The 24,387-nt window shown below is 42.0% G+C and overlaps 1 protein-coding gene across 1 annotated transcript; it reads left to right on the forward strand.

The window, feature by feature from the left end:
* Positions 1–1,802: 1,802 nt before the first annotated feature.
* LOC135464702 (lariat debranching enzyme-like) lies at positions 1,803–12,433 on the forward strand. The gene is made up of 8 exons (XM_064742204.1): positions 1,803–2,102; positions 3,391–3,515; positions 4,288–4,368; positions 4,858–4,943; positions 7,350–7,574; positions 8,456–8,530; positions 9,694–9,836; positions 10,436–12,433. Exons 1-8 carry the CDS (start codon positions 1,906–1,908, stop codon positions 11,448–11,450), a joined length of 1,947 nt encoding a protein of 648 aa, XP_064598274.1. The 5' UTR covers positions 1,803–1,905; the 3' UTR covers positions 11,451–12,433.
* Positions 12,434–24,387: the final 11,954 nt, after the last annotated feature.

Consider the following 24,387-nt stretch of genomic DNA (forward strand, 5'->3'; position numbering starts at 1 on the left):
GTACAGAAAGTTACAAATATCTAGGACTTCATACATGCATGTATAACAAACAACCCCCCCCCCCAAAAAAAAAACAAACAAAAAAAAAACAAAGAAACAAACAAAAAACACAGAAACAAGGATCGTCGTCCTCTGACTGAATGAATGAATGAAGGCTTGGGCTCGTAGATAACAATTTTTCAGTCATACGTGTATAACGGACGCGGTGTCGTTAAGTGTGTGTACATATATACTGTGTCTTCTTGTGGCATGGCGATAACTGCTGTCATGTCTGGTATCAAGACACATTAGACATGACAGCAGTCACATTATACTGACACTGGGCCAACCAGTCTCGTTTCCTTGCTTTAACCTCTCAGTGCTGAGCGACAAACAAGGCAGCAACAAGTAGGCCTACCATTTTTAAAGTCTTTGGTATGAGCTGACCTGGGTTTGATCCCGGTTGTTAAGTGCGACGTTAAACCCACAGCATACAACTGGACGCACAGAAAGCATATCAAGTGAGATATTATCATCCACATGTCATAGGCCTAAGCCCTATAAGACTCTCGTACTCACGTTGTGCTCGTACTCACGTTAAAACAAAAATGGTCGCCATTTTCGTCTTCAACATATAGCCAATAAAAATATTATGTTTGATCAATATATAGGCGAGAGTATATGGTTATCTATTTCTTTCGTCACCTCAACATTGTGTATTTGTAGGCCTATACCCCAAAATTTTAAAACGTTGTTATGCTGAATATGAAACAAAAAAATTGTATACCGTATAGGCTCTAGGCCTGTACCTCTAGGCAGCCTACGACATGAAACTTCGAACCCGCATACCGATAAGACACAATCAACAGAACATTATATTAATAGACCTACGCGTATGTATATGATTTCAACACCTCTTTCAAGCTTCACTAAGGTCAAAATGATAGTTCTTATAAAGTATTTTGAAAAGTATGTGAATTAAACGTTGATGATGAAGTTGCGCTTAAATCGCCATGGGAGACAACTTTTCCCCGGTATCCAGAAAGTCCATTTCCAGAAATTGTAGTGGACGTGCTCTAAGTTCAGACTTTGTATGCAGCCTATGTTTTCCCGGTCAGTTTAATGTTTTATTTTTTCTCGTGGAAAGACACGTTCGTAGCAAAAGGTTCTCTTAACGGTTTAGAGTTCATGGTACGTTCCACAGTGCCTGTATATTTGGATTTATATCCCACAGTTGTTTTGCTCGTACATCGCTTGACATAAAGAGAATCGTCACAGAGTAACAGAATGATCTTTTCTTTACAACAACAACACTCAGAAATCTACTCATATGAGCACCGTTAACATTGAGAAGGTTTATTGTTGTATTGTAGTGTGACGTGTTGTTGTGTGGCATGTTCTAGCCATCACCTCGCCCCGACTCCAACAATCATTTCTGACAAAATTATTCAGTGTACATTTTCTTATTTAACACTGACTAGCACACGCTGATTGGTATATGATACTAGGACGTGTTGCTGATAAGTGGGTTCTTCATTCATTTTTCTTTCTACACACCAGAAACTGCGGGAATAACACAGCAGTTCAGAGATTCGGTCCCAAAACTGGTCATTCCTGTGATGTTCATTTGCTTATGAATTATTTGTATTCTTTACAATATTTTGAGACGTTTTGTTGCGATATACAAATGTGTCAGTAAGTTATTTAGATCACACAAAACATTTACCATTTTTGAACCTGTTATACAGTTCTTCCAGCTATATGTACAAGGTGCTGTAGTCCCATCAAAGCTGTTTATGAATGTCTTATTTGTTTCAGATCATCATCAACAACAAACACATAATTATGTAACCTTTGAAAGGTTGCCATGCCAAATTCTCACAGGTGTTGTGGATAAAATCTGGTTGTAGAAATTTGTGACACAAGATGAAGATTGCCGTTGAGGGCTGTTGCCATGGAGAACTGGACAAGATCTACGAGACGCTGGCATACCTGGAAGACGTGAACAGTATTAAAGTGGACTTGCTGCTAATATGTGGGGACTTCCAGGCAGTCAGGAACAAGGCTGACCTCCATTGTATGGCTGTGCCACCAAAATATCAACACATGAACACATTCTACAAGTAAATACTGCACACCATTTTGTTAAACCATGTGGTCATGTCGTCCGCGTATGTACACATGTACATGTAGCAAAACTACAATTCACATGTAGCCATGTAGCTCGTTGGAAAGTGAATGCTTTATTTGATGTGCAGTTATCGTCACTGTTTGCTGTAGATACCCCCACCCCCACCCTTTCAAAACTCTTTTCTTAGTTTAGTATATGCCAGAAAGATGAAGGGGAAAATATAATTCATTTCAAGTTAAGTATAGTTAAACTCTTTTGTTCCAGAAAGGCCATATCTGAACTGAAATGTTCACCAATACTGTTCGATTTACTACCTTTGCTCATGCATTAATGAGACAATCACTATGTCCCACACCCACATAATTGCAATGAATTAATGTTTTTTATGTGCCATCTCGTCGTAAAATCGGATTATTCTCACACATAAATGGGAGAATTCTTTTCTTTCAGGTTTTGTATGTTAGGATCCATCGACTTTGAATGTTCAGCTTATGAGCAAGAGATTATTTTTAGAATTAGATTTTTCATATTTCTTAGCCTTGCACCCGACAGAAGGTGACAGGTTAAGCAGTGGGTGTTCCATTGCTTGACCTATCACTGGGTTAGGCAGGCCTGCTATACTCTGTTGTGAGATATTAATAATGCTCACTTTAATGCAGTTGAGTGAGTGAGTGAGTGCTTGAGGTTTAACATCGTGCTCAACAATTTTTCAGTCATATGACGACGAAGGAATCCTTAGGGTGCATGTACGTGTAATGTGCCTCCTTGTAGCAGGACGGATTTCCATCGCTCTTTTATCTAGTGCTGCTTCACTGAGACGACTTACCGAAGGCAAGTAAGCCGCCCCGCCCGAGCCATTATACTGATACGGGTCAACCAGTCATTGCACTATCCCCTTCATGCTGAACGCCAAGCGAGGAAGTTACAACTTCCTCTTTTAAAGTCTTAGGTGTGACTCGATCAAGGATTGATCCTGGATCTACCGGTCCCGAAGCGGACGCTCTACCAACTGTGCTATCCGGGCCGGTAAATAATGCAGTTGAGTGATGGGTGTGTTGGCTATTTTGGTCTGTTTTACTTCACTGTGATGGGCGGAAAGTTTTCTGAAAATTTAAAACAAAGACTCAACAAACTTTCCTGCATCCGACATTAATGAGGAAAAGGGAGCGTATGGGGTAAATCCATTGACAATAGTGTTAAACAATCAAATAGTTGAATGAACAAACTGAACATGAATCAGACAAATAGCAAACAACTTATGGAGTGATTTTGTTGCTCAGGTATTACTCAGGAGAGAAAAAGGCACCTGTGTTGACCGTCTTCATTGGGGGAAACCATGAGGCTTCTAACTATCTGCAGGAGTTATTGTACGGTGGCTGGGTTGCACCTAACATATATTACATGGGTAAGATTTGCAAGGGACTTTATTTATTAAGTGAGGATGTACATGTAAAGGTGAGGAAGAGATGTCATCTTAGGTTTGTTGTCACAAGATTTCATAGTGGATATCATATTAGTTATGTAAATGTGAATTGTCAGGATTTTCTTCACTTCACAGGGAAGTGAGGTCGTAATACAAGTTGTCAGCTTTAACACTCTTACGACAGGACGTCATACAAGAAGTCACGCTGTGTGCAAAGATCTGTGAAGGTCTGCAGCTAAAAACATTGCTTATAAACTTGTTTAAGTACACAAAATTGTGATATACTCGAACTATAAATAATGAATAGAATATTGCATGCTGAAAGTTGCATACGTGAAAGGTGTAAGTCATACCCCATTCAACATTTATACATCTTGTCGTTTATCCATTAGAAGAACTTTGTATGTATTAATATTATCATTCACTCATTTACTGTAAATGGTTCTCAGTTTTGTCCAAGTAATTGTATTTATCAAGCATGTATTTCAAAGATATGTTTAAGGGCGAAAAGTGGCTGTTTCCAGGTTTAAACTTGTCCACATTTTTATTCAGTTCATGAAAAAGTTTGATGGTTTTCACTTTCAGGGTTTCACAAAAAGTAAAATTTTATCAGTCAAAACAGATTAATGCCTTTAAAATATGCTTGAATAAAAACCTTGCAAACATGCGAAAAGGTTGAAGATTTACAGAATTGATAACATTAACTTAAACACAAATGGTTAAATACAATACTGAGCTTGTTACTTGTTTTTAGGTTATGCCAATGTTATCCAGTTTGGTGGACTTAGAATTGCAGGCTTGTCTGGTATATACAAAGCCAACCACTACTCACTGGGTAAGTCACTCAAATATTAGGCTAGAAGTTCCCAGGACATATGGGATGCGGATTCAAATCCAGCCTTGGTGAGGGAATTTGTAGATTCCCTCACTCTCACTTTTTCTTGTCATCCAGGAATGTGCTGTCCATACCTGTTTATCACATGTGGGAAATCCGACTAAATTAAGAATTTCCCACTGAAGATCTGACGTACACACTTAAATTTAAGGTAATTAATACAGATTTGCTATACATCTTTGTAAAATGATGTTAGGCAATTGTAATAATAGGCCTGTCTCAGGCAAACATCTGAATGAGTGTTGTAATACAATGATAGAGCAAGAACTGGATTCACACAACGGAGTGTTAGTCGCATCCAGCCAGTACATAAACTGTCAGGAGACAGAGAGGTCCTGGATTTAGTTGGTGGTAACTTTGAATATTGTGTTTTTTTGTTCAGATTGCTCCTGCTTACATGTGTGTAAGTGTTTCAAAACTTCTTTGCAGGTCATTTTGAGCGGCCACCATACTCTGATAATTCCAAGAGGTCAGCCTATCACATCAGAAACTTGGATGTCTTCAGACTGAAGCAGGTATTAAAACAGATCAGCTATGGCCACATGTAGCAAAGATTTTTCTTCCTGCTATCTCTCATGTTCTGCCTTCTGTCTCTCATATTCTGTCTTTCTTCTTCTGGCCTCCTCCCCTATGTCCAGACCCCCCACTCTTTTTCTGTTTTTTTTTTCTCCCATGTTCTGTCTGACTTCCTTCATGTTCTGCTCTCCCTCCCTAATGCTCTGCCTTGCCTCCCTAATGCTCTGCCTTCCTCCCTTCATGTTCTGCTTACCTTTCCTCATGTTCAGATCCAAATTTCATGTTTTGTTTACCTTTCCTTGTGGCCTGGCTTCCTTCCCTCATATTCAGTTCATATTTCGTAATGTTGGATAAGCGCTAGCATAGCGTAATGACCCAGGAGTCTGTCACCAATGCATTCGCTGTGAGATCAAGTCCAGCTCATGCTGGCTTCCTCTCCGGCCGTATGTGGGAAGGTCTTCCAGCAACCTGCGGATTGTCGCGGGTTTCCCCCGGGCTGTGCCCAGTTTCCACCCACCATAATGCTGGCCGCCGTCGTATAAGTGAAATATTCTTGAGTACGGCGTAAAACACCAATCAAATAAATGAATAAATAAATATTTCCCCATGCTCTGTCTCTCTCCCCTTAATACTTTCCCACTTGCTTTGCAACCCTTCTCTGCTGTTTTTTCTTTCTGTCATGTTTTGTAGACCTTCCTTTGTGTTCTGCCTTTTCCCCCTCATATTATGGCTCTCTTCCCTGATGTTCTGCTTTTCTTCCCATATGATATGCCCCTCTTTCATGTTCTGGTTTCCTTTCCTCAAATGCTGGCCTCCTTTCCTCATGTTCTGGCCTCATATTCTCCTTCCCTTACCTCATGTTCTACTTTTCCTCCTGTTTCACCTTTACCCCTGTTCTGCCTACATTCCTTCATGTTCTGCCTACATTCCTTCATATTCTTCCTACCTTCATTTTTGTTCACCCTACCTCCCTTCTTGTTCTGCCTGTCTTCCTTTGTGCCCTGCCTACCTTCCTTGTTGTCCTGCCTACCCTCATTCTTATTCTTCCTACCTTCCCACAAGTTCTGATTTTCTTTCTTCATGTTCTGCCCACCCTTCCTCATGTTCAGCTTGCCTTTCTCCTTATCCTCATGTTCTGTCATCCTGTCCTCATGTTCTGCCATCCTGTCCTCATGTTCTGTCTTTTTGTCCTCATGTTCTGCCACCCTGTCTCTTCATGTTCTGCCATCTTGTCCTCATGTTCTGCCATCCAGTCCTCGTGTTCTGCTATCCTGTCCTCATGTTCTGCCATCCTGTCCTCATGTACTGCCATCCTGTCCTCATGTTCTACCATCCTGTCCTCATGTACTGCCATCCTGTCCCAATGGTATGTCTTCTTATCCTCATGTTCTGCTATCCTCATGTTCTGCTATCCTGTCCTCATGTTCTGCCATGCTGTCCTCGTGTTCTGTCTTCCTCTTCTCATACTCTGCCATCCTGTCTTCATGGTGTGCCATCGTCCCCATGGTCTGTCATCTTGTCCCCATGTTCTGCCACCCTGTCTCCTCATGGTCTGCCATTCTGTCCTCATGCTCTGCCATCCTGTCTTCATGGTGTGCCATCGTCCCCATGGTCTTTCTTCTTGTCCCCATGTTCTGCCACCCTGTCTCCTCATGGCCTGCCATCCTGTCCTCATTCCCTGCCACCCTATCCTTATGTTGTGCTTTGTTATAAACCAGTAATCTGAAACATTTGTCCACACCCACCAATATATATATTTATTTTTGATTGGGTTGTAACACTGTTGACAACAATATTTCTGTATGATGTTTGAGTATGCAAAAGCGTGCACAGAGGGTGTTGTAAACCACCACCATTGGTCAGGGATCTCACAGGCTGATTTAAAAGTGCTACTCCAGCCCTAATGGTGAAGGATACCCTAGGGCACGGATCTAACTCCACAGTTAAAAAATATTTATGATGAATCAACACTATTTCACCCCAATATGTGAAGAGTCCTCAAAAACAAAATCTTTGGCAGTTTCCGTAAAATTTTCTTGATGTGATGGGGTAATATTCTTTACATGACGATGAATCAGGCCAGATAAGACAAGTGTTCTTGCATGACACACCAGACAAAATTGGAAATAGCAGAAAACCTGTGTTTCCGTATTATCTTCCGAAACTAACAACAGCAGTTTTAATACAATGCATTTTTGTTTTTTGCAATTTATGACAAATTCAGATTATTTCAATCTTCCTTTTTCCTGACTTTAAGAGATACAGGTCTTGACAATTCTGCAGCCGAGAGCCGGTTTCAAGCATTGGTCACAGGCCGTTCTACTGGGCCAAGTTCGAAACTGCAATCAGCCAGAGCTCACTCTCCTTGGAATAAAGTAAGATTCTCTGTTTCATTTGGTTGACAGATTTCACGACCCCTTGACATATGCATGTCCCATGACTGGCCACGTGGCATTTACAACTTTGGGAACAAAGATGCGTTGTTACGTCACAAGCCCTTTCTGAAGCAGGAGGTAGAGGAAGACAGCCTGGGAAGTCCCCCCGCGGAGGAATTATTGTACAAGCTTCAGCCTCAGTACTGGTTCTCTGCTCACCTCCACACAAAGTTTGCTGCTCATGTTGAGCATCAGGTGAGTCAGTCCCAGGTTTAACCAATGACTAGTGCTTGTCCACCCTTATCGTGAAGACATCCGTCAGTCCACCAACAGGGGAGCTGTTGTACAAGCTTGAGCCTCAGTACTGGTTCTCTGCTCACCTCCACACAAAGTTTGCTGCTCATGTTGAGCATCAGGTGAGTCAGTCCCAGGTTTAACCAATGACTAGTGCTTGTCCACCCTTATCCTGAAGACATCCATCAGTCCACCAGCAGAGGAGCTGTTGTACAAGCTCCAGGCTCAGTACTGGTTCTCTGCTCACCCCCACACAAAGTTTGCTGCTCATGTTGAGCATCAGGTGAGTCAGTCCCAGGTTTAACCAATGACTAGTGCTTGTCCACCCTTATCCTGAAGACATCCATCAGTTCGCCAGCAGAGGAGCTGTTGTACAAGCTCCAGGCTCAGTACTGGTTCTCTGCTCACCCCCACACAAAGTTTGCTGCTCATATTGAGCATCAGGTGAGTCAGTCCCAGGTTTAACCAATGACTAGTGCTCGTCCACCCTTATCCTGAGGACGTCCGTCAATCTGCCAGCTCTTAACTAGTCTATTTCTTTTAAGGCCATCGGGATCACTCAAGTCATATGTTGTAAACACTGCATCTCTTGAAGCCTTTGGTATTATTGAACCTGGGGCCCCATTACTTGTTTACATGTCTCCACAGGTTCTTTGTATATCCTGATTCATCAACCTTTTTGCATGTGAAAGAGCAGTTTCAGGACGTCACAAAAAGTATATTTTTTATCAGTTCAGAGTATGCTTAAAGAGACACCTTGCAAACATGGGAAAAGATTGAAAAAGATTACAGTAGATGCTAACATGGTTTTATTATATTTATTTATTGTTATTAAATTTCAGACAGAAGATTACAGGTGTAAAACTACAAAGTTTCTCTCTCTGGACAAATGCCTGCCCAAAAGACACTTTTTGCAGGTAAGATTTATTTGCTAACATTCTACCGTATTAAATGACTTTTGTGATGTCCAAGGTAGATTATGGAATTAATAGCCCGGAAAAGTCGCCCATTCCATATTCTACCATTTTTTAGCTTGCCTATGCATATTACAGGGAGGGCTATTGTTGTTCGCCAAGCGTCCTTGTCTAATAAGATTTTTTTTTATTTTTTTATTTTTTGATTGCTGTTTTACGCCGTACTCAAGAATATTTCACTTATACGACGGCGGCCAGCATTATGGTGGGCGGAAACCGGGCAGAGCCCGGCGGAAACCCACAACCATCCGCAGCTTGCTGGAAGACCTTCCCACATACGGCCGGAGAGGAAGCCAGCATGAGCTGGACTTGAACTCACATCGACTGCATTGGTGAGAGACTCCTGGGTCAATACGCTGTGCTAGCGCGCTAACCAACTGACCGTCTAATGAGACTTCAGGGAGTGCTAAGGTCAATGTTAATGGTGGTAGGTCAAACTGTACTGCATACATTGAACTCGTGTCCCACGTAAATGTGAATCATAATAATGATAGAGAGATGTTTCATCTTTGATGCCCTGTTTGCATATTAATTACCGTTCATTACAAATTTCATGAATTATCAATTGTGTATACCACACAAGTTTGGCGATCTGAGATCCAATTCAGGTCGGGTCAAACCACAAACGGCTTAGGAAAGGTGCGTGCTGTCAGTGTAATGTTGCTGGGTGGGGTGTCATGTCCGTTACTTCAGTTGCGCCTCCACTTTGACGACTGCTCGTCATCATATGACTGAAAAAATTGTTAAAAAAATAAAAGCCTTATAGCATATAAAGTAAAACCAGAAAAACGATGACGGTGTGATAATTTACAAAAAAAACAAAGAGGAAATACGGTCTCTTGTGGGGTGTCATATCTGCTGTCTTGGACATGATACTTCATTGTTGGGAGCACTTTGGCGGCACGGACTTGCTGGCGACACAATATGTGCAAACACACCTAATGATCCTCGTTGTCATATGACTGAAAAATTGTATAGTACCACTTTAAAGTACATACATACATGAAGTCAGTCAGGAAGTTTGTATGTACTAGGCGAAAGTCGTTGTTTTACCCTTTGTACTCCTGTTTATTTGATGTCAGAGTTTGGGATCGTTATTGTTGCAGGTGATAGACTTTCCACACGATGAAGGGTTCCCTCTTAAGCTAGAACTGGATCCTGAATGGCTGTGTATTCTCAGATCGACCAATCATTTGCTGAGTTTAAGTCGTAACAAGACTTTTATGCCTGGACCAGGGAGCTCAGAAAGGTGGGTGGTGTTGGTTTATGGGCGTGCATTTAAATATGTTTAAACCAGAGAAATATTTAGTCCGCATTTCCCCGCGCCGTCGTTCTGCTAGCAAGCCGCAGTTAAAGGCTTTTATAAGAAGGCTAGTGACGTCAAGCCACATTCATCCATCCTCTCATGCATGATTTTGACGAACATTGGTTTTGTTCTTCAATTCATTGTAGGAACTAGGTTGTTGATGTATGTCTGCTTTCTTTAGCTTGTCCCTTAGCTGTATCATAAGCTATTTTAATGCCAGTAGGATGAAAGCAGCACAGATCGCCTTTATGGGATTTTCCATTGTTGCGGTAGAAAAAGAAAAAAAAGCACCTAAAAACATTACAGGAGTTGACCACTGAATTAGTAGACTATACATTTTCTATCATATTAGTTGTTTTTTTCCCATTGTTATGGTCTGTCATATCAGTTTTGTGAAACCATCTTGTAACCATGGTTACAAGTTTTTAAGAAATCATCACTGAATTCGGTTCTGTAAATTTTCATTGAAAACGACATGTGTTGTACTAGTATTGTTTATTATCAGTTGTCATTCCACCAGACTCTCTTTTAACATGTTACAGGTGGGACTTCACTGTGTCCAATCAAGAAATCGAATCGGTTAAGGAGGACTTTGGAAATGATCTGACGATTCCTGAGAATTTCATTACGACGGTACCGGCGTATACGGTGGCCGAATCGGGACGCAGTGTCTCTGAGTACCCACCCCCTGATATACACGTTAATCCTCAGACCACCCTTCTCTGTACCATGCTAGAACTGTCCGACCCAAATGCCATGTTTTTAGGGCGAGATTCCAGTTTCAGTCTGGACGTCGAGGACGCTGCTAACTCGTCCGCGGCCGCGCGCATTTCCGACGACGAAGACGTGAACTCGGACGGCGATGAGACGGACGATACGAACTTGACGTTTGAGTCGTCAATAGATGCGACGTTGGACTTGTCCTGTAATCCGGACGAAATACCGCTTGAGAATGATAATGATGAAGATGAAGGTATTGGCGAAATGGAAGGCGAGAGTGAGGCTAATATCTCGACGGCGTCGTCTGGCGCTGGTGAGGTGGATGACGCGGAGGAAAGCCTTGGGACTTTGTCCGGAATCGCACCGATTGTTGAGATATCGGGCCTTAAGGAAGAAGAGGACGAGCTTCAGGAAATATTGGCAGCTCAGGCATCTATGGGTGCAAGCGCCGATAAGAAAGTTTCTGATGCGTCAGCGTCGGATTCGCAGTCAGAGATTGGCGCTGTACGCACAGCCCCAGGATTTTCTGATCCTGAAAGAAGCGACAAATCTTCGCAAGACGAAAGAGAGGAAGACAATGACGAGGACGACAATGAACTGGGTGAAATTCTTGCGGCTCAGGCGAAATTGAAAGGTTCTCCAGGGCAGTGTGATAGCTCGTCTGGGTGTCAAGAACCGGTCTCCACCGTGGAGTCGTCGCAAAGTTCAAGGTCATCAGGATCAAAGCAAAAATATAACATGTCATCTGCGGGGGAAGGGGAAGAACTACCAACGTCGAAAAAGTTCAGACGCCGAAATATTTCCATGTATGCTGGTGAAGAAGAAGATTGTGTCTAAACATTCTCTTCAGTTCTTTTTTTTAAATTCATTTTATTCTCATGACTTTCTTTTAATTATAGCCAGATGGGGATTTTTGTGGGACCTGCAAATGGATGACTCGGTATGGTTTGAATACGTACAATATGGCCAGTTACGACTTTTGAGTTCACAGCTAGGTGACTTTTTTATTTTTAAGTTTCCAGTATGCCTTTTAATTGTGTAAATTTCAAATCGTTTTGAAACTTATTCCAGATTAATTTACGTTGTAAAAGTATCTGAAGGGCTGCGTAAGCCTTGCTTAGAACCTTTTTGGGTTACCGGTGAGTGGCATGTATTTAGACTTCATTGCCGTCATTCTACGGTCATTATTCTGTATCAGGCATGTGTATGATTGCGTTGTTCGATTTCGTCCTAAGATCTATACCAAAAGGTTACAAAATAAATGGGCACTTTTCCAAAGCACGGCTAGAACATGTATGTCGTTTCTAGGTCGCCACCTAGTTTGTTGTGCGTTGGGTCTAAAAACTTGAATTACCCAGCTGATCAGAGTTATGGCCCTTGATATCTCACAGTGAGGCATAAGGTTACAGTAATTCTGACTTGGGTCTGTTCTTAAATCTTATTCGCTGATGGAGTAAAAAAAATGTTCTTTATAACACATTAACTACCTGAATCTTCCTGTATTTATGATTATAAGAAAACACAGGTGTCGTCAAGTTGCCTCGACCATTCACGTGGGACCTGTATCCATAATCCTTCCATGATTGGTTGCGGCCAAAACTGCTGAGACCAGTGTTTCCGGAAAACGCTCACAGTTTACAGGATATATCAGGTGGAGGTTATTCACACTTGGCATTCTCTTTGATGATGACGACAGAATTGTTTCCCTCGATTTAAAACTTGCAATGGTTTTATACGTGTAGTATACTGTTATATGTAAGTGATTGAACATTGTTTACAGTACACCTGCTTGTTATGAAATGTTATGAAATAAAAGCAAATGGCACAAAATCAGATGATATTAGAGATCAGATTTGTAGATGTGTTTATTTTCTCAAACACTTAAACGGTGTGCCGTGCGTGGAAAGGCCTGTCAGTAACCTGTGGCTGGTCAGTGGCGGCAGCACTTTGGCGGCATGGACTCGCTCTGCCACGACAAAGAGACAGTATATGTATGCACACCCCATGATCCCTCGTCATCGTATGACAGAAAAGTTAAGTACGACGTATAACCCCAAGCATTCATGCGTTCATTCAAACTGTGTGGGAAGGTCTGTCAGGAACCTGCGGATTGTCGTGCAATGTTCTCCTCCCACAATGATAGACCACTTCGTGTAAGGGAAATATACACCAATCAAATGAATAAATCGACCAAACTGTGAAAGGCCCTGGCAGAGCTTAACCTTGGATGTTTTTTTTTGTATGTCGACAATCACCAGTCGAAATATAAAAAAGCGAACGTAGTCAACCTGGGCTAAACAGATCTGGGATTCTTATGACTTTTGGCATGTTCCCAAGCCCGTCACTAATGCACTTATGTGGTTTGGTCCAGCTCGTTGATCAAGTTTGGCACGTTTTAGCTCGCCTGTTCACAGTAAGTCACTAACGCGTCGGCGTTAGTACCTAATAAACGGGAAAACACTATCAAACAAAATCTCAGGGGTGGTATCTTGAAAAGTACTGCAGACAATGAGCTCAGGTTTTGTACATGTGTAGAGCACGATAACATGAGGGCGCTGTTTAATCGTTGATTCACTGTTTGGATATTAAACACAGGTGCAGTAAATAACCAAATATATATTGACGACTTTGTGCATTGTGTGTTAGAATCAATGTTAAACATGTTAAACGTATCGGTGGTATCTCGAAAAGTGCAGCTTGACCCGAAGTTTTACATGCACATAAAACACATTAACACAAGGGGGATGTTTCATCGCTGATGCTCTCTGTGTATATTAATTGCAGTAAATTATCAGATTCGCGAGTGCAGTACTTTATACATATACACTGAGCTGAAGATTTGCATTCATGTTTCTCTTATAGGCGAGCCCTTTGGTTGTCTTTGCCAATTTACTTTAGTTAAGGTTTTATTTTAACTGTTCATGTAACTCACTACCAAAATTGCCTTTAGTCAGCGGTATGTCTCAACACAAGCTCTACACATGAATATGTGGGAAGTCTATACTATTGCAAGGAAAATGAAGTTACAACACTTTTCCTAATTCATAATGTTATGGTCCATAAGCTCTATCTGAACATGTTTTAACGAAGGGCGACACCAGTTACCTAAACTGCTATCGATTTAACTATAAACTCTGTTACTAACACTGCCATATTTAATATTGTTTACAAGTTTTAGTATAATATAACCTTAATAAATGAATTATTATTCATCGACAAGTCCACGGCATCACGCCTATTTATAGATTTTTTATTGAATTATATATATATGGATCTGTTATTGATTTATTGATTTGACTTACTTCTTTCTTTTGTTGACCATTCCTACCACTTACATTCAGTGCTAATAAAAATAAGACACACAGCTGGTTGCTTATTTACTGCTGTAGTGTCACTGTTCATAGTTCAGGAGGAGTGTTCTTACCGCTGGCAGATAGGTACTTCATCTTGGCTAGTTGCTTGTTTACTGCTGCAGTGTCAGTGTTGATAGTTCTGTAGGAGTGTTCTTACCGCTGGTAGATAGGTTCTTTCTCTTGGCTGGTTTCTTGTTTACTGCTGCAGTGTCAGTGTTGATAGTTCTGTAGGAGTGTTTTTACTGCTGGCAGATAGGTCCATCATCTTCGCTGGTTGCTTGTTAACTGCTGCAGTGTCAGTGTTGATAGTTCTGTAGGAGTGTTCTTACTGCTGGTAGATAGGTTCTTCCTCTTGGCTGGTTGCTTGTTTACTGCTGCAGTGTCAGTGTTGATAGTTCTGTAGGAGTGTTTTTGCTGCTGGTAGATAGGTTCTTCCTCTTGGCTGTTTGCTTGTTTACTGCTGCAGTGTCAGTGTTGATAGTTCTGTAGAAGTGTTCTTTTTTGCTGGTAGGTAGGTTTTTCCTCTTGGCTGGCTGGTTGTTCACCCCTGCAATGTCAGTGTTGATAGTTCTGCAGGAGTGTTTTTGCTGCTGGTAGATAGGTTCTTCCTCTTGGCTGTTTGCTTGTTTACTGCTGCAGTGTCAGTGTTGATAGTTCTGTAGAAGTGTTCTTTTTTGCTGGTAGGTAGGTTTTTCCTCTTGGCTGGCTGGTTGTTCACCCCTGCAGTGTCAGTGTTGATAGTTCTGTAAGAGTGTTTTTACTGCAATTAGATAGTTTCTTCCTCTTGGCTGGCTGGTTTTTCACCCCTGCAGTGTCAGTGTTGATAGTTCTGTAGGAGTGTTCATACTGCTGGTAGATAGGTTCTTCCTCGTGGCTGGTTGCTTGTTTACTGCTCTAGTGTCACTCTGGATAGCTTTGTAGGAGTGTTCTTACTGCTGGTAGATAGGTTCGTCCTGTTGGCTGGCTGGTTGTTCACCCTTGCAGTGTCAGTGATGATACTTTTGTAGGAGTGTTTTTACTGCTAGTAGATAGATCCTTCCTGTTGGCTGACTGCTTGTTTACTGCTGCAGTGTCAGTGTTGATGGTTCTGTAGGAGTGTTTTTAGTGCTAGCAGATAGGTTTTTCCTCTTGGCTGGCTGGTTGTTCATCCCTGCAGTGTCAGTGTTGATAGGTTTGTACGAATGTTCTTACTGCTGGCAGAAAGGTTCTTCCTCTTGGCTGGCTGGTTGTTCATCCCTGCAGTGTCAGTGTTGATAGTTTTGTAGGAGTATTTTTACTGCTGGTAGATAGGTTCTTTCTGTTGGCTGGTTGCTTGTTTACTGCAGCAGTGTCAGTGTTGATAGTTCTGTAGGAGTGTTCCTACTGCTGGTAGATAGGTTCTTCCTCTTGGCTGGTTGCTTGTTTACTGCCGCAGTGTCACTATTGGTACTTCTGTAGAAGTGTTACCTACAACATTTTATAATGGCGATAGATATGTCTGCCAGAATAAAGACTCCCACGCATATACATCCGATTATTGTTCCGGCGCTTCTCCATGGGCTGACGTTTCAATTTGTAGGTAAAAAAACAGAAGCAATAATATTTATGTATATACTAATTAATTAATTAATTTATTTTTCAAAATACTCCACGTTAAATGAGTGTGACACACAACGACCAATCTGGGTACATAGAGAATAAAAACAGAGCAATGACGATAGTGTTAAAATTGGCAAATGGTCATACGTATCTGGAGAAATGCAGACGTCACTGCCCTAGGTTTACGAAACACACTGTTTTGTTTTATTTATTTATTTTATTAGTGTTTCTACTCAAGAATACTTCAGCTATACAATGGCGGCCAGCATTGTGGTGGGAGGAAACAGGGCAGAGCCCCTGTGAAACACACAGCCATCTGCGAGTTGTTGCAGACCTTCCGACGTACGGTCTGAGAGGGAGCCAGCATGAGCTGGACCCCTTATTGGTGGGCGCCGCACTGTTTTGTCATGACAAACAACAAGCAATACTACGGGAGCTATACAAAGGAAAATCTATGCATATCAACGTACTCATCCCAAAATCCACAGCATGTTTGACCGCCAGATTCTCCACAACAATAGGTATAATCATCAGGCTGGTCTCGATCAGGACAAAAGAAAGCCCCGTTAGTCAGATTGCTGATTGGATGATCGTCGTTTCTACAGATCGTGGCGTCTGAAAAGAACACAAGTTTAGAAATATAGGTCAAGCGCGTCTTAACCCATAATGCAAAGGATACTTGTCAGAGCCTGAGGGAGACGTGACAGTCTCGAGGATACATGGGAGAGCCTGGGGGAGACGTGACTGTCTCGAGGATATAAGAGAACGCCTGGGGAAGACGTGACAGTCTCGAGGATACCAGACAACGCCTGGAGGATACGTGACAGAGTCTTGTAAATACCTGACAGAGCACGGCGAATACGTGTCATATTGTCGAGGATTCTGATAGTGCACGGGGTGGACGTGACAGAGTTTGGAGGATACCTGACAGATCACGGGGGATACGTGGCAGTCTCGAAAATACCTGGCAGAGCCTTGGGGATACGTAACAGTTTCTCGAAGATGACTGGCAGTGCACTGGAGTTACCTGACAGAATCTCGAGAACACCTGACAAAGCCTGGAAATACGTCAAAAAGAGTCTCGAGGATACCTGGCGAAGCCTGGGAAAGTATGTGACAGTCTCGTGGATACCTGACAGAGCCTGGGAGACACATGACAGCCTCTAGGATAACTGACAGAGCACGGGGCATATCTGACAGAGCCCAGGGGATATACCTAAGAGAGCCCAAGGGATAGACCTAATAGACCCCGCAGATAGATTCAAGAGCGCGAAGGACTTATCCAGGTGATACATGACAGAGCACGGGTGATAGCCTACCTCTTTCCCTCACCATGTATCTGGCAAACCTTGGGATAGGCTGGCAATTCGCGAGTGCTGAGTTTGAACGGTAGGGCTGTAGGGCTGCTGAGATACGCTAACTGAGCACTTGACTGAGGCAAACTCCCCTGTGGCCGCCGCTGTGTTAATATCGATCCCGACCTTGAGGCCACGTGCATCTGATCTGCCCACCAAATCTGCGACACATGGAATTGGAAAGAAAGGGCAAAAAGTCAAATTTTTTCTGTTTCTTCGAGGTATACCAGAAAACCAAGGCCTGTAGGTTTGAAAAGTTCGCGTTTTGCGGCTTGGAATATAGATGGAATATACTCTCTCATTGCATGAACTTCGTTGAGGAACTCGCCTCTGTAAACAATGAGAGTACGTTTTGAAATATATTCATGTGTTTGTTTATTTGCTTGAGTGGTGTGTTATACTGCACTCTAAAATCGCTGAAATACAAACTTGTATCTTTACCTGTAACTTTTCCAAAAGGGGCGTAGACCTAGAACTTACAATGTTCAGTCACTGGGATTATTCATGCGTGGCCAGCGTGGGTTCATAGAATCTCTAGTAGGCCTGTTTACATACATGTGATATAGGTTTATTACGGGACTTTTCAAAACAAACAAAACATCCAGTGGATCGCAAACACGATCCTTTTTGCTCAAAACACACAAACGTTGTTTAGCCCAAGCAAGGGGGGGCCGTACAGAAAAAAATTCGAAAAAATTGTCTTTTTTCGCCTTTAAAAAGAAAACACCTTTTTCCACAGTTGTGACAATTACAAGTTAATTTTTTTTTCATTGAAGAAAATTTAATTGGAATATAATACAAAAATATCAAAACTTTTATTTTTGATGGCCAAACAATATTATTGCAAGTCTCTTCCAAGATGTCGTAGTATCTGGTGCGCCATTGTGGTTTTTATGACCCCATTGGTCATGTAGTCAAGAGCTAATCTTGTAAACTGTGTTTTAAGAAAACAGCGGAAGCCATCCCATGCTTCAATACTCCCTGACCGCCTTCGTATAAGTGAAATTTTCTTGAGTACGGCTTAAAACACCAATCAAATAAATAATTAAATAAATCAATACTCCGTGCACCCGAGCTTTGTCGTCATGAGGTAAAGCGAAAATGAAACTCTTTATGAAAAACACTAAATGTTGAAGAAATCAGGCAGGATATCGCGTAACTGGGCAGAAATACCGGTTATATAGAGGACGAGTGGGATCTTAAACCCAGTAATAGTTTATTTATAGTGTTAATACCTCGTATGTAATGCACTATGTATAAGTCATCTTTGTACTTTAAACTGGAACTTCGTCGTGGGGAAAATCCACGACCATCCACAGGCTGCTGACAGACCTTCCCACATTCGGCCGAATCAATGCAATGTTTCCCTGTATAGTAAAAAGGTGGACATGGCAGTCTATCGTCATCAGTTTCGCCTGTCGGGTAAAGTCCATATTAAAAGGAAGGATTTTGTTATTGAGAACTGTATAGCCTTTCGTGCGAGTGGTTGTGCGAATGCTGCAGTGAAATAAAAAGAAGTACTGCGTATTAATTATATGTGTTTTAACTTACCAGTAGCTAACAGGACTACAGCCACAAGTTTCAAAGTCCGTCCGGAACCCAGCATTTCTCCAGATGTCTTCTTCAGGTGTTTTCTCATTCTCTGTCGTGAACTAAAATGGCGTTTATTCTTAAGTCTCAATTCTCGCCACGCCTTTTTCGTTTCCGTTTTAATCGTTATCGAATTCCGAGAAATCCCTACCCGAAAAAGTATCACGTTCACACAGAGATCGAATGTCATTGTAATAAGATAGATCGCAGTTTAGAGTAAAGACACTAGCAATTAGAATAAAACCCTTACTGAGGTAAATTGGCAAGAGGCCATATATATTACGCGTGGCCACTTGCCAGATATCATAGTGTCATCGCTGTTCTCGGTCACGCTCAATGCTGTTTTTTGTTGTATTCCTGCATAAACCAGGATTCCGCTGGTGGAGTAAGCATTCATGGTGCTGGGTCTCTGAGTTGTTTGCATCTGACTGGGTGTATATTACATGGTAATGGCCGGTTTCCTCTCCCGCCTTAGGTGGGAAGGTCTGGTAGCAACCTGCGGATAGTTGTGGGTTTCCTCCGGGCTCTGGCCGGTTTCCACCCACCATAATGCTGGCTGCCGTCGTATAAGTGAAATATTCTTGAGTACGGCATAAAACGCCGTAGACACCAATCAAATAAATGAATAAATAAATAAATGGTAATGGCCGGATTTATTCTTAATTTTGAGCCGATTTCATCTTATGACTTGGTAGAGCAATTTTCTTAGAGCGGAAGGGGGTGCCCACTGTGCTGACAGAGGTATTTAGCTAAACTAAAGCACACATGCAAGACAAAGCGGCCGTTTCTATTGCGTTTATTTTATAAATATGATACTAAAACATTCTGGATTAGGTGTTAAGTTGTTCACACGTTTATGTGAATTCAAGTTTTTCCAGATTCAAAAATCTACATTCAAGTTTCAAACATTTAAAAATTAGCGTCAGCGGGGCTTAAGTATCTAAGTTAAACTATACTTAAACATATACAATGAGCACAAATCGTGGCGAGAACAATTTAAAAACACGAGGCGGTACAGATCAAACTAGAACTGACAGACAGACAGACAGACAGACAGACAGGCAGACAGACAGACAGACAGACACACCGATAGGCAGACAGACAGACACACAGGCAGACAGACAGACGGAGAGGAAGACGGACAAACAGGAAAATAGCATAATAATAATAATAATAACAATAGTAATAATGATAATGATAATAATGATAATAATAACATAACTTCCATGATACCTCTCAAGATAATGCAGACATATATAGATTTATGTAGTAATGAAAGATGACTTCATTTTAGCTGTTTTTGAACATGGGCTATTCCCTTAACGTGCCACTTCGGTGGCTAAATGGTTAGAGCGTCCCCGTTGGAGTCGGGTCATACCAAAGGCTATAAAAATGATGCATGTGGCTGCCTCGCTAGGCGCTCTGAGCTGAGATGTTAGAGCAAGGAAACAGGAGAGTGTCAGTATAATGTGACTGGGTGGGGTGTCGTGTCTGATTATCTTCGACCTCAGTGGCGGCAGCACTTTTGGCGGCATGGACTCGCTACAAGAAGACCTAGTATATGAACACACACCTAATGACTCGTCGTGGTTATATGACTGAAACATCGTTAAGTACGAAAGCTAAACCCCAACCATACATACTTTATGAGGCACCCATGTACTAACTGGCATTGACTTTATCCGGGATCTCGTATCTATATTATTTATAAACTGTCCCTTTTCAATAATTTCGATAATTATTGTTAGCTATTTTGGTGAATGCATAGTTTGTTTACTGCTGCAGTGTCACTGTTGATAGTTCTGTAAGAGTGTTTTTACTGCTGGTAGGTAGGTTCTACCTCTTGGCTGGTTGCTTGTGTACTGCAGCAGTGCCAGTTTTGATAGTTCTGTAGGAGTGTTCTTACTGCTGGTAGATAGGTTCTTCCTCTTGGCTGGTTGCTTGTTTACTGCCGCAGTGTCACTATTGGTACTTCTGTAGAAGTGTTACTTACAACATTTTATAATGGCGATAGATATGTCTACCAGAATAAAGACTCCCACGCATATGCATCCGATTATTGTTCCGGCACTTCTCCATGGGCTGAAGTTAGAACCAATTTGTAGGTAAAAAAAAAACAGAAGCAATAATATTTATGTATGTATGTATTAATTACTTTATTATTCAAAATACTCCACGTTAAATGAGTGTGAAATACAACGACCAATCTGGGTACATAAAGAATAATAATAGAGCAATGACGATAGTGTTAAAGTTGGCAAATGGTCATACGTATCTGGAGAAATGCAGACGTCACTGCCCTAGGTTTACAAAACACACTGTTTTGTTTTATTTATTTATTTTATTAATGTTTCTACTGAAGAATACTTCAGCTATACAATGGCGGCCAGCTTTATGGTGGGAGGAAACAGGGCAGAGCCCCTGTGAAACACACAGCCATCTGCGAGTTGATGCAGACCTTCCGACGTACGGCCTGAGAGGAAGCCAGCATGAGCTGGACCCCTTATTGGTGGGCGCCGCACTGTTTTGTCATGACAAACAACAAGCAATACTACGGGAGCTATACAAAGGAAAATCTATGCATATCAACGTACTCATCCCAAAATCCACAGCATGTTTGACCGCCAGATTCTCCACAACAATAGATATAATCATCAGGTTGGTCTCGATCAGGACAAAAGAAAGCCCCGTTAGTCAGATTGCTGATTGGATGATCGTCGTTTCTACAGATCGTGGCGTCTGAAAGAACACAAGTTTAGAAATTTGGGTCAAGCGCGTCTTAAGCCATAATGCAAAGGCGTTGTTGATGTGCGCGAGTGCTGTTTGGGCATTATCTAGTTTCTCTGAGGAAGAGAGAGATACAGTCGATGTACTGCGAACGTCTGTTATGCACAGCTTTTGAGGCGTGAAAATACGAAAAACTTGTGGGACTAAGTTTCGGCTATTGAAAAGTATCCAGTATGTAGATTATGCCAGGGCAGTTTTATTTCCATACATCAGAATATAGAAAAACCTGGCATCATTCATTGTGAGTTGCAGAAATGTCAAGAAATGTTAAAGCTAAATTAAGATTTTAGTTTCATCAGATTGACAATTGAAAACTATGCATAAAAATAGTTTCGACGATACCTGACAGAGCCTTGGGGAGACGTGACAGCCTCGAAGATACATGGCAGAGCCTGGGGGTGACGTGACTGTCTCGAGGATATCTGGCAGAGCCTGGGGGTGACGTGACAGTCTCGAGGATACATGGCAGGGCCTGGGGGTGACGTGACTGTCCCGAGGATACCAGAGAGCGCATGGGGGAGACGTGACAGTCTCGAGGATATATGGCAGGGCCTGGGGGTGACGTGACTGTCTCGAGGATACCAGAGAGCTCATGGGGGAGACGTGACAGTCTAGAGGATACCAGACAAAGCCTGGAGGATACGCGACAGAGTCTTGTGGATACCTGACAGAGCACGGCGAATAGGTGTCATATTGTCGAGGATTCTGACAGTGCACGGAGTGGACGTGACAGAGTTTGGAGGATACCTGACAGATCACGGGGGATACGTTGCAGTCTCGAGAATACCTGGCAGAGCCTTGGGGATACGTAACAGTTTCTCGAAGATGACTGACAGTGCACGGGAGTTACCTGACAGAATCTCGAGAACACCTGACAAAGCCTGGAAATACGTCAAAAAGAGTCTCGAGGATACCTGGCGAAGCCTGGGAAAGTGTGTGACAGTCTCGTGGATACCTGACAGAGCCTGGGGGACACATGACAGCCTCCAGGATAACTGACAGAGCACGGGGCATATCTGACAGAGCCCAGGGGATATACCTAAGAGAGCCCAGTTGATAGACCTTATAGAGATAGATTCAAGAGCGCGAAGGACTTATCCAGGTGATACATGACAAAGCACGGGTGATAGCCTACCTCTTTCCCTCACCATGTATCTGGCAAACCTTGGGATAAGCTCGCGCGATTCGCGAGTGCTGAGTTTGAACGGTAGGGCTGTAGGGCTGCTGAGATACGCTAACTGAGCACTTGACTAACTGAGTAGACAGTTTGCTGACTGAGCAAACTCACCTGTGGCCGCCGCTGTGTTGATATTGATATCGATCTTGAGGCCATGTACATCTGATCTGCCCAACAAATCTGCGACACATGGAATTGGAAAGAAAGGGCAAAAAGTCAAACTTTTTCTGTTTCTTCGAGGTATACCAGAAAACCAAGGCCTGTAGGTTTGAAAAGTTCGCGTTTTGCGGCTTGGAATATAGATGGAATTTACTCTCTCATTGCATGAACTTCGTTGAGGAACTCGCCTCTGTAAACAATGAGAGTACGTTTTGAAATATATTCATGTGTTTGTTTATTTACTTGAGTGGTGTGTTATACTGCACTCTAAAATCGCTGAAATACAGACTTGGCTGGTATCTTTACCTGTAACTTTTCCAAAAGGGGCGTAGAACTTACAATGTTCAGTCACTGGGATTATTCATGCGTGGCCAGCGTGGGTTCATAGAATCTCTAGTAGGCCTGTTTACATACATGTGATATAAGTTTATTACGGGACTTTTCAAAACAAACAAAACCTCCAGTGGATCGCTCACACTATCCTTTTTGCTCAAAACACACATACGTTGTTTATCCAAAGCAAGGAGGGGCCGTACAGAAAAAAAAATCGAAAAAATTGTCTTTTTTCGCCTTTAAAATGAAAACACCTTTTTCCACAACTGTGACAATTACAAGTTAAATTTTTTTTCATTGAAGAAAATTTAATTGGAATATAATACAAAAATATCAAAACTTTTATTTTTGATGGCCAAACAATATTATTGCAAGTCCCTTCCAAGATGTCGTAGTATCTGGTGCGCCATTGTGGTTTTTATGACCCCATTGGTCATGTAAACAAGAGCTAATCTTGTAAACTGTGTTTTAAGAAAACAGCGGAAGCCAACCCATGCTTCAATACTCCCTGACCGCCTTAGTATAAGTGAAATTTTCTTGAGTACGGCTTAAAACACCAATCAAATAAATAATTAAATAAATCAATACTCCATGCACTCGAGCTTTGTCGTCATGAGGTAAAGCGAAAATGAAACTCTTTATGAAAAACACTAAATGTTGAAGAAATCAGGCAGGATATCGCGTAACTGGGCAGAAATACCGGTTATATAAAGGACGACTGGGATCTTAAACCCAGTAATAGTTTATTTATAGTGTTAGGACCTCGTATGTAATGCACTATGTATAAGTCATCTTTGTACTTTAAACTGGAACTTCGTCGTGGGGAAAATCCACGACCATCCACAGTCTGCTGACAGACCTTCCCACATTCGGCCGAATCAATGCAATGTTTCCCTGTATAGTAAAAAGGTGGACATGGCAGTCTATCGTCATCAGTTTCGCCTGTCGGGTAAAGTCCATATTAAAAGGAAGGATTTTGTTATTGAGAACTGTATAGCCTTTCGTGCCAGTGGTTGTGCGAATGCTGCAGTGAAATAAAAAGAAGTACTGCGTATTAATTATATGTGTTTTAACGTATTAGTAGCTAACAGGACTACAGCCACAAGTTTCAAAGTCTGTCCGGAACCCAGCATTTCTCCAGATGTCTTCTACAGGTGTTTTCTCATTCTCTGTCGTGAACTAAAATGGCGTTTATTCTTAAGTCTCAATTCTCGCCACGCCTTTTTCGTTTTCGTTTTAATCGTTATCGAATTCCGAGAAATCCCTACCCGAAAAAGTATCACGTTCACACAGAGATCGGATGTCATTGTAATAAGATAGATCGCAGTTTAGAGTAAAGACACTAGCAATTAGAATAAAACCCTGACTGAGGTAAATTGGCAAGAGGCCATATTTTACCGGTTACGCGTGACCACTTGCCAGATATCATAGTGTCATCGCTG

The sequence above is a fragment of the Liolophura sinensis genome, chromosome 4 (genome assembly GCF_032854445.1).
Source record: "Liolophura sinensis isolate JHLJ2023 chromosome 4, CUHK_Ljap_v2, whole genome shotgun sequence".
NCBI classification, from domain to species: domain Eukaryota; kingdom Metazoa; phylum Mollusca; class Polyplacophora; order Chitonida; family Chitonidae; genus Liolophura; species Liolophura sinensis.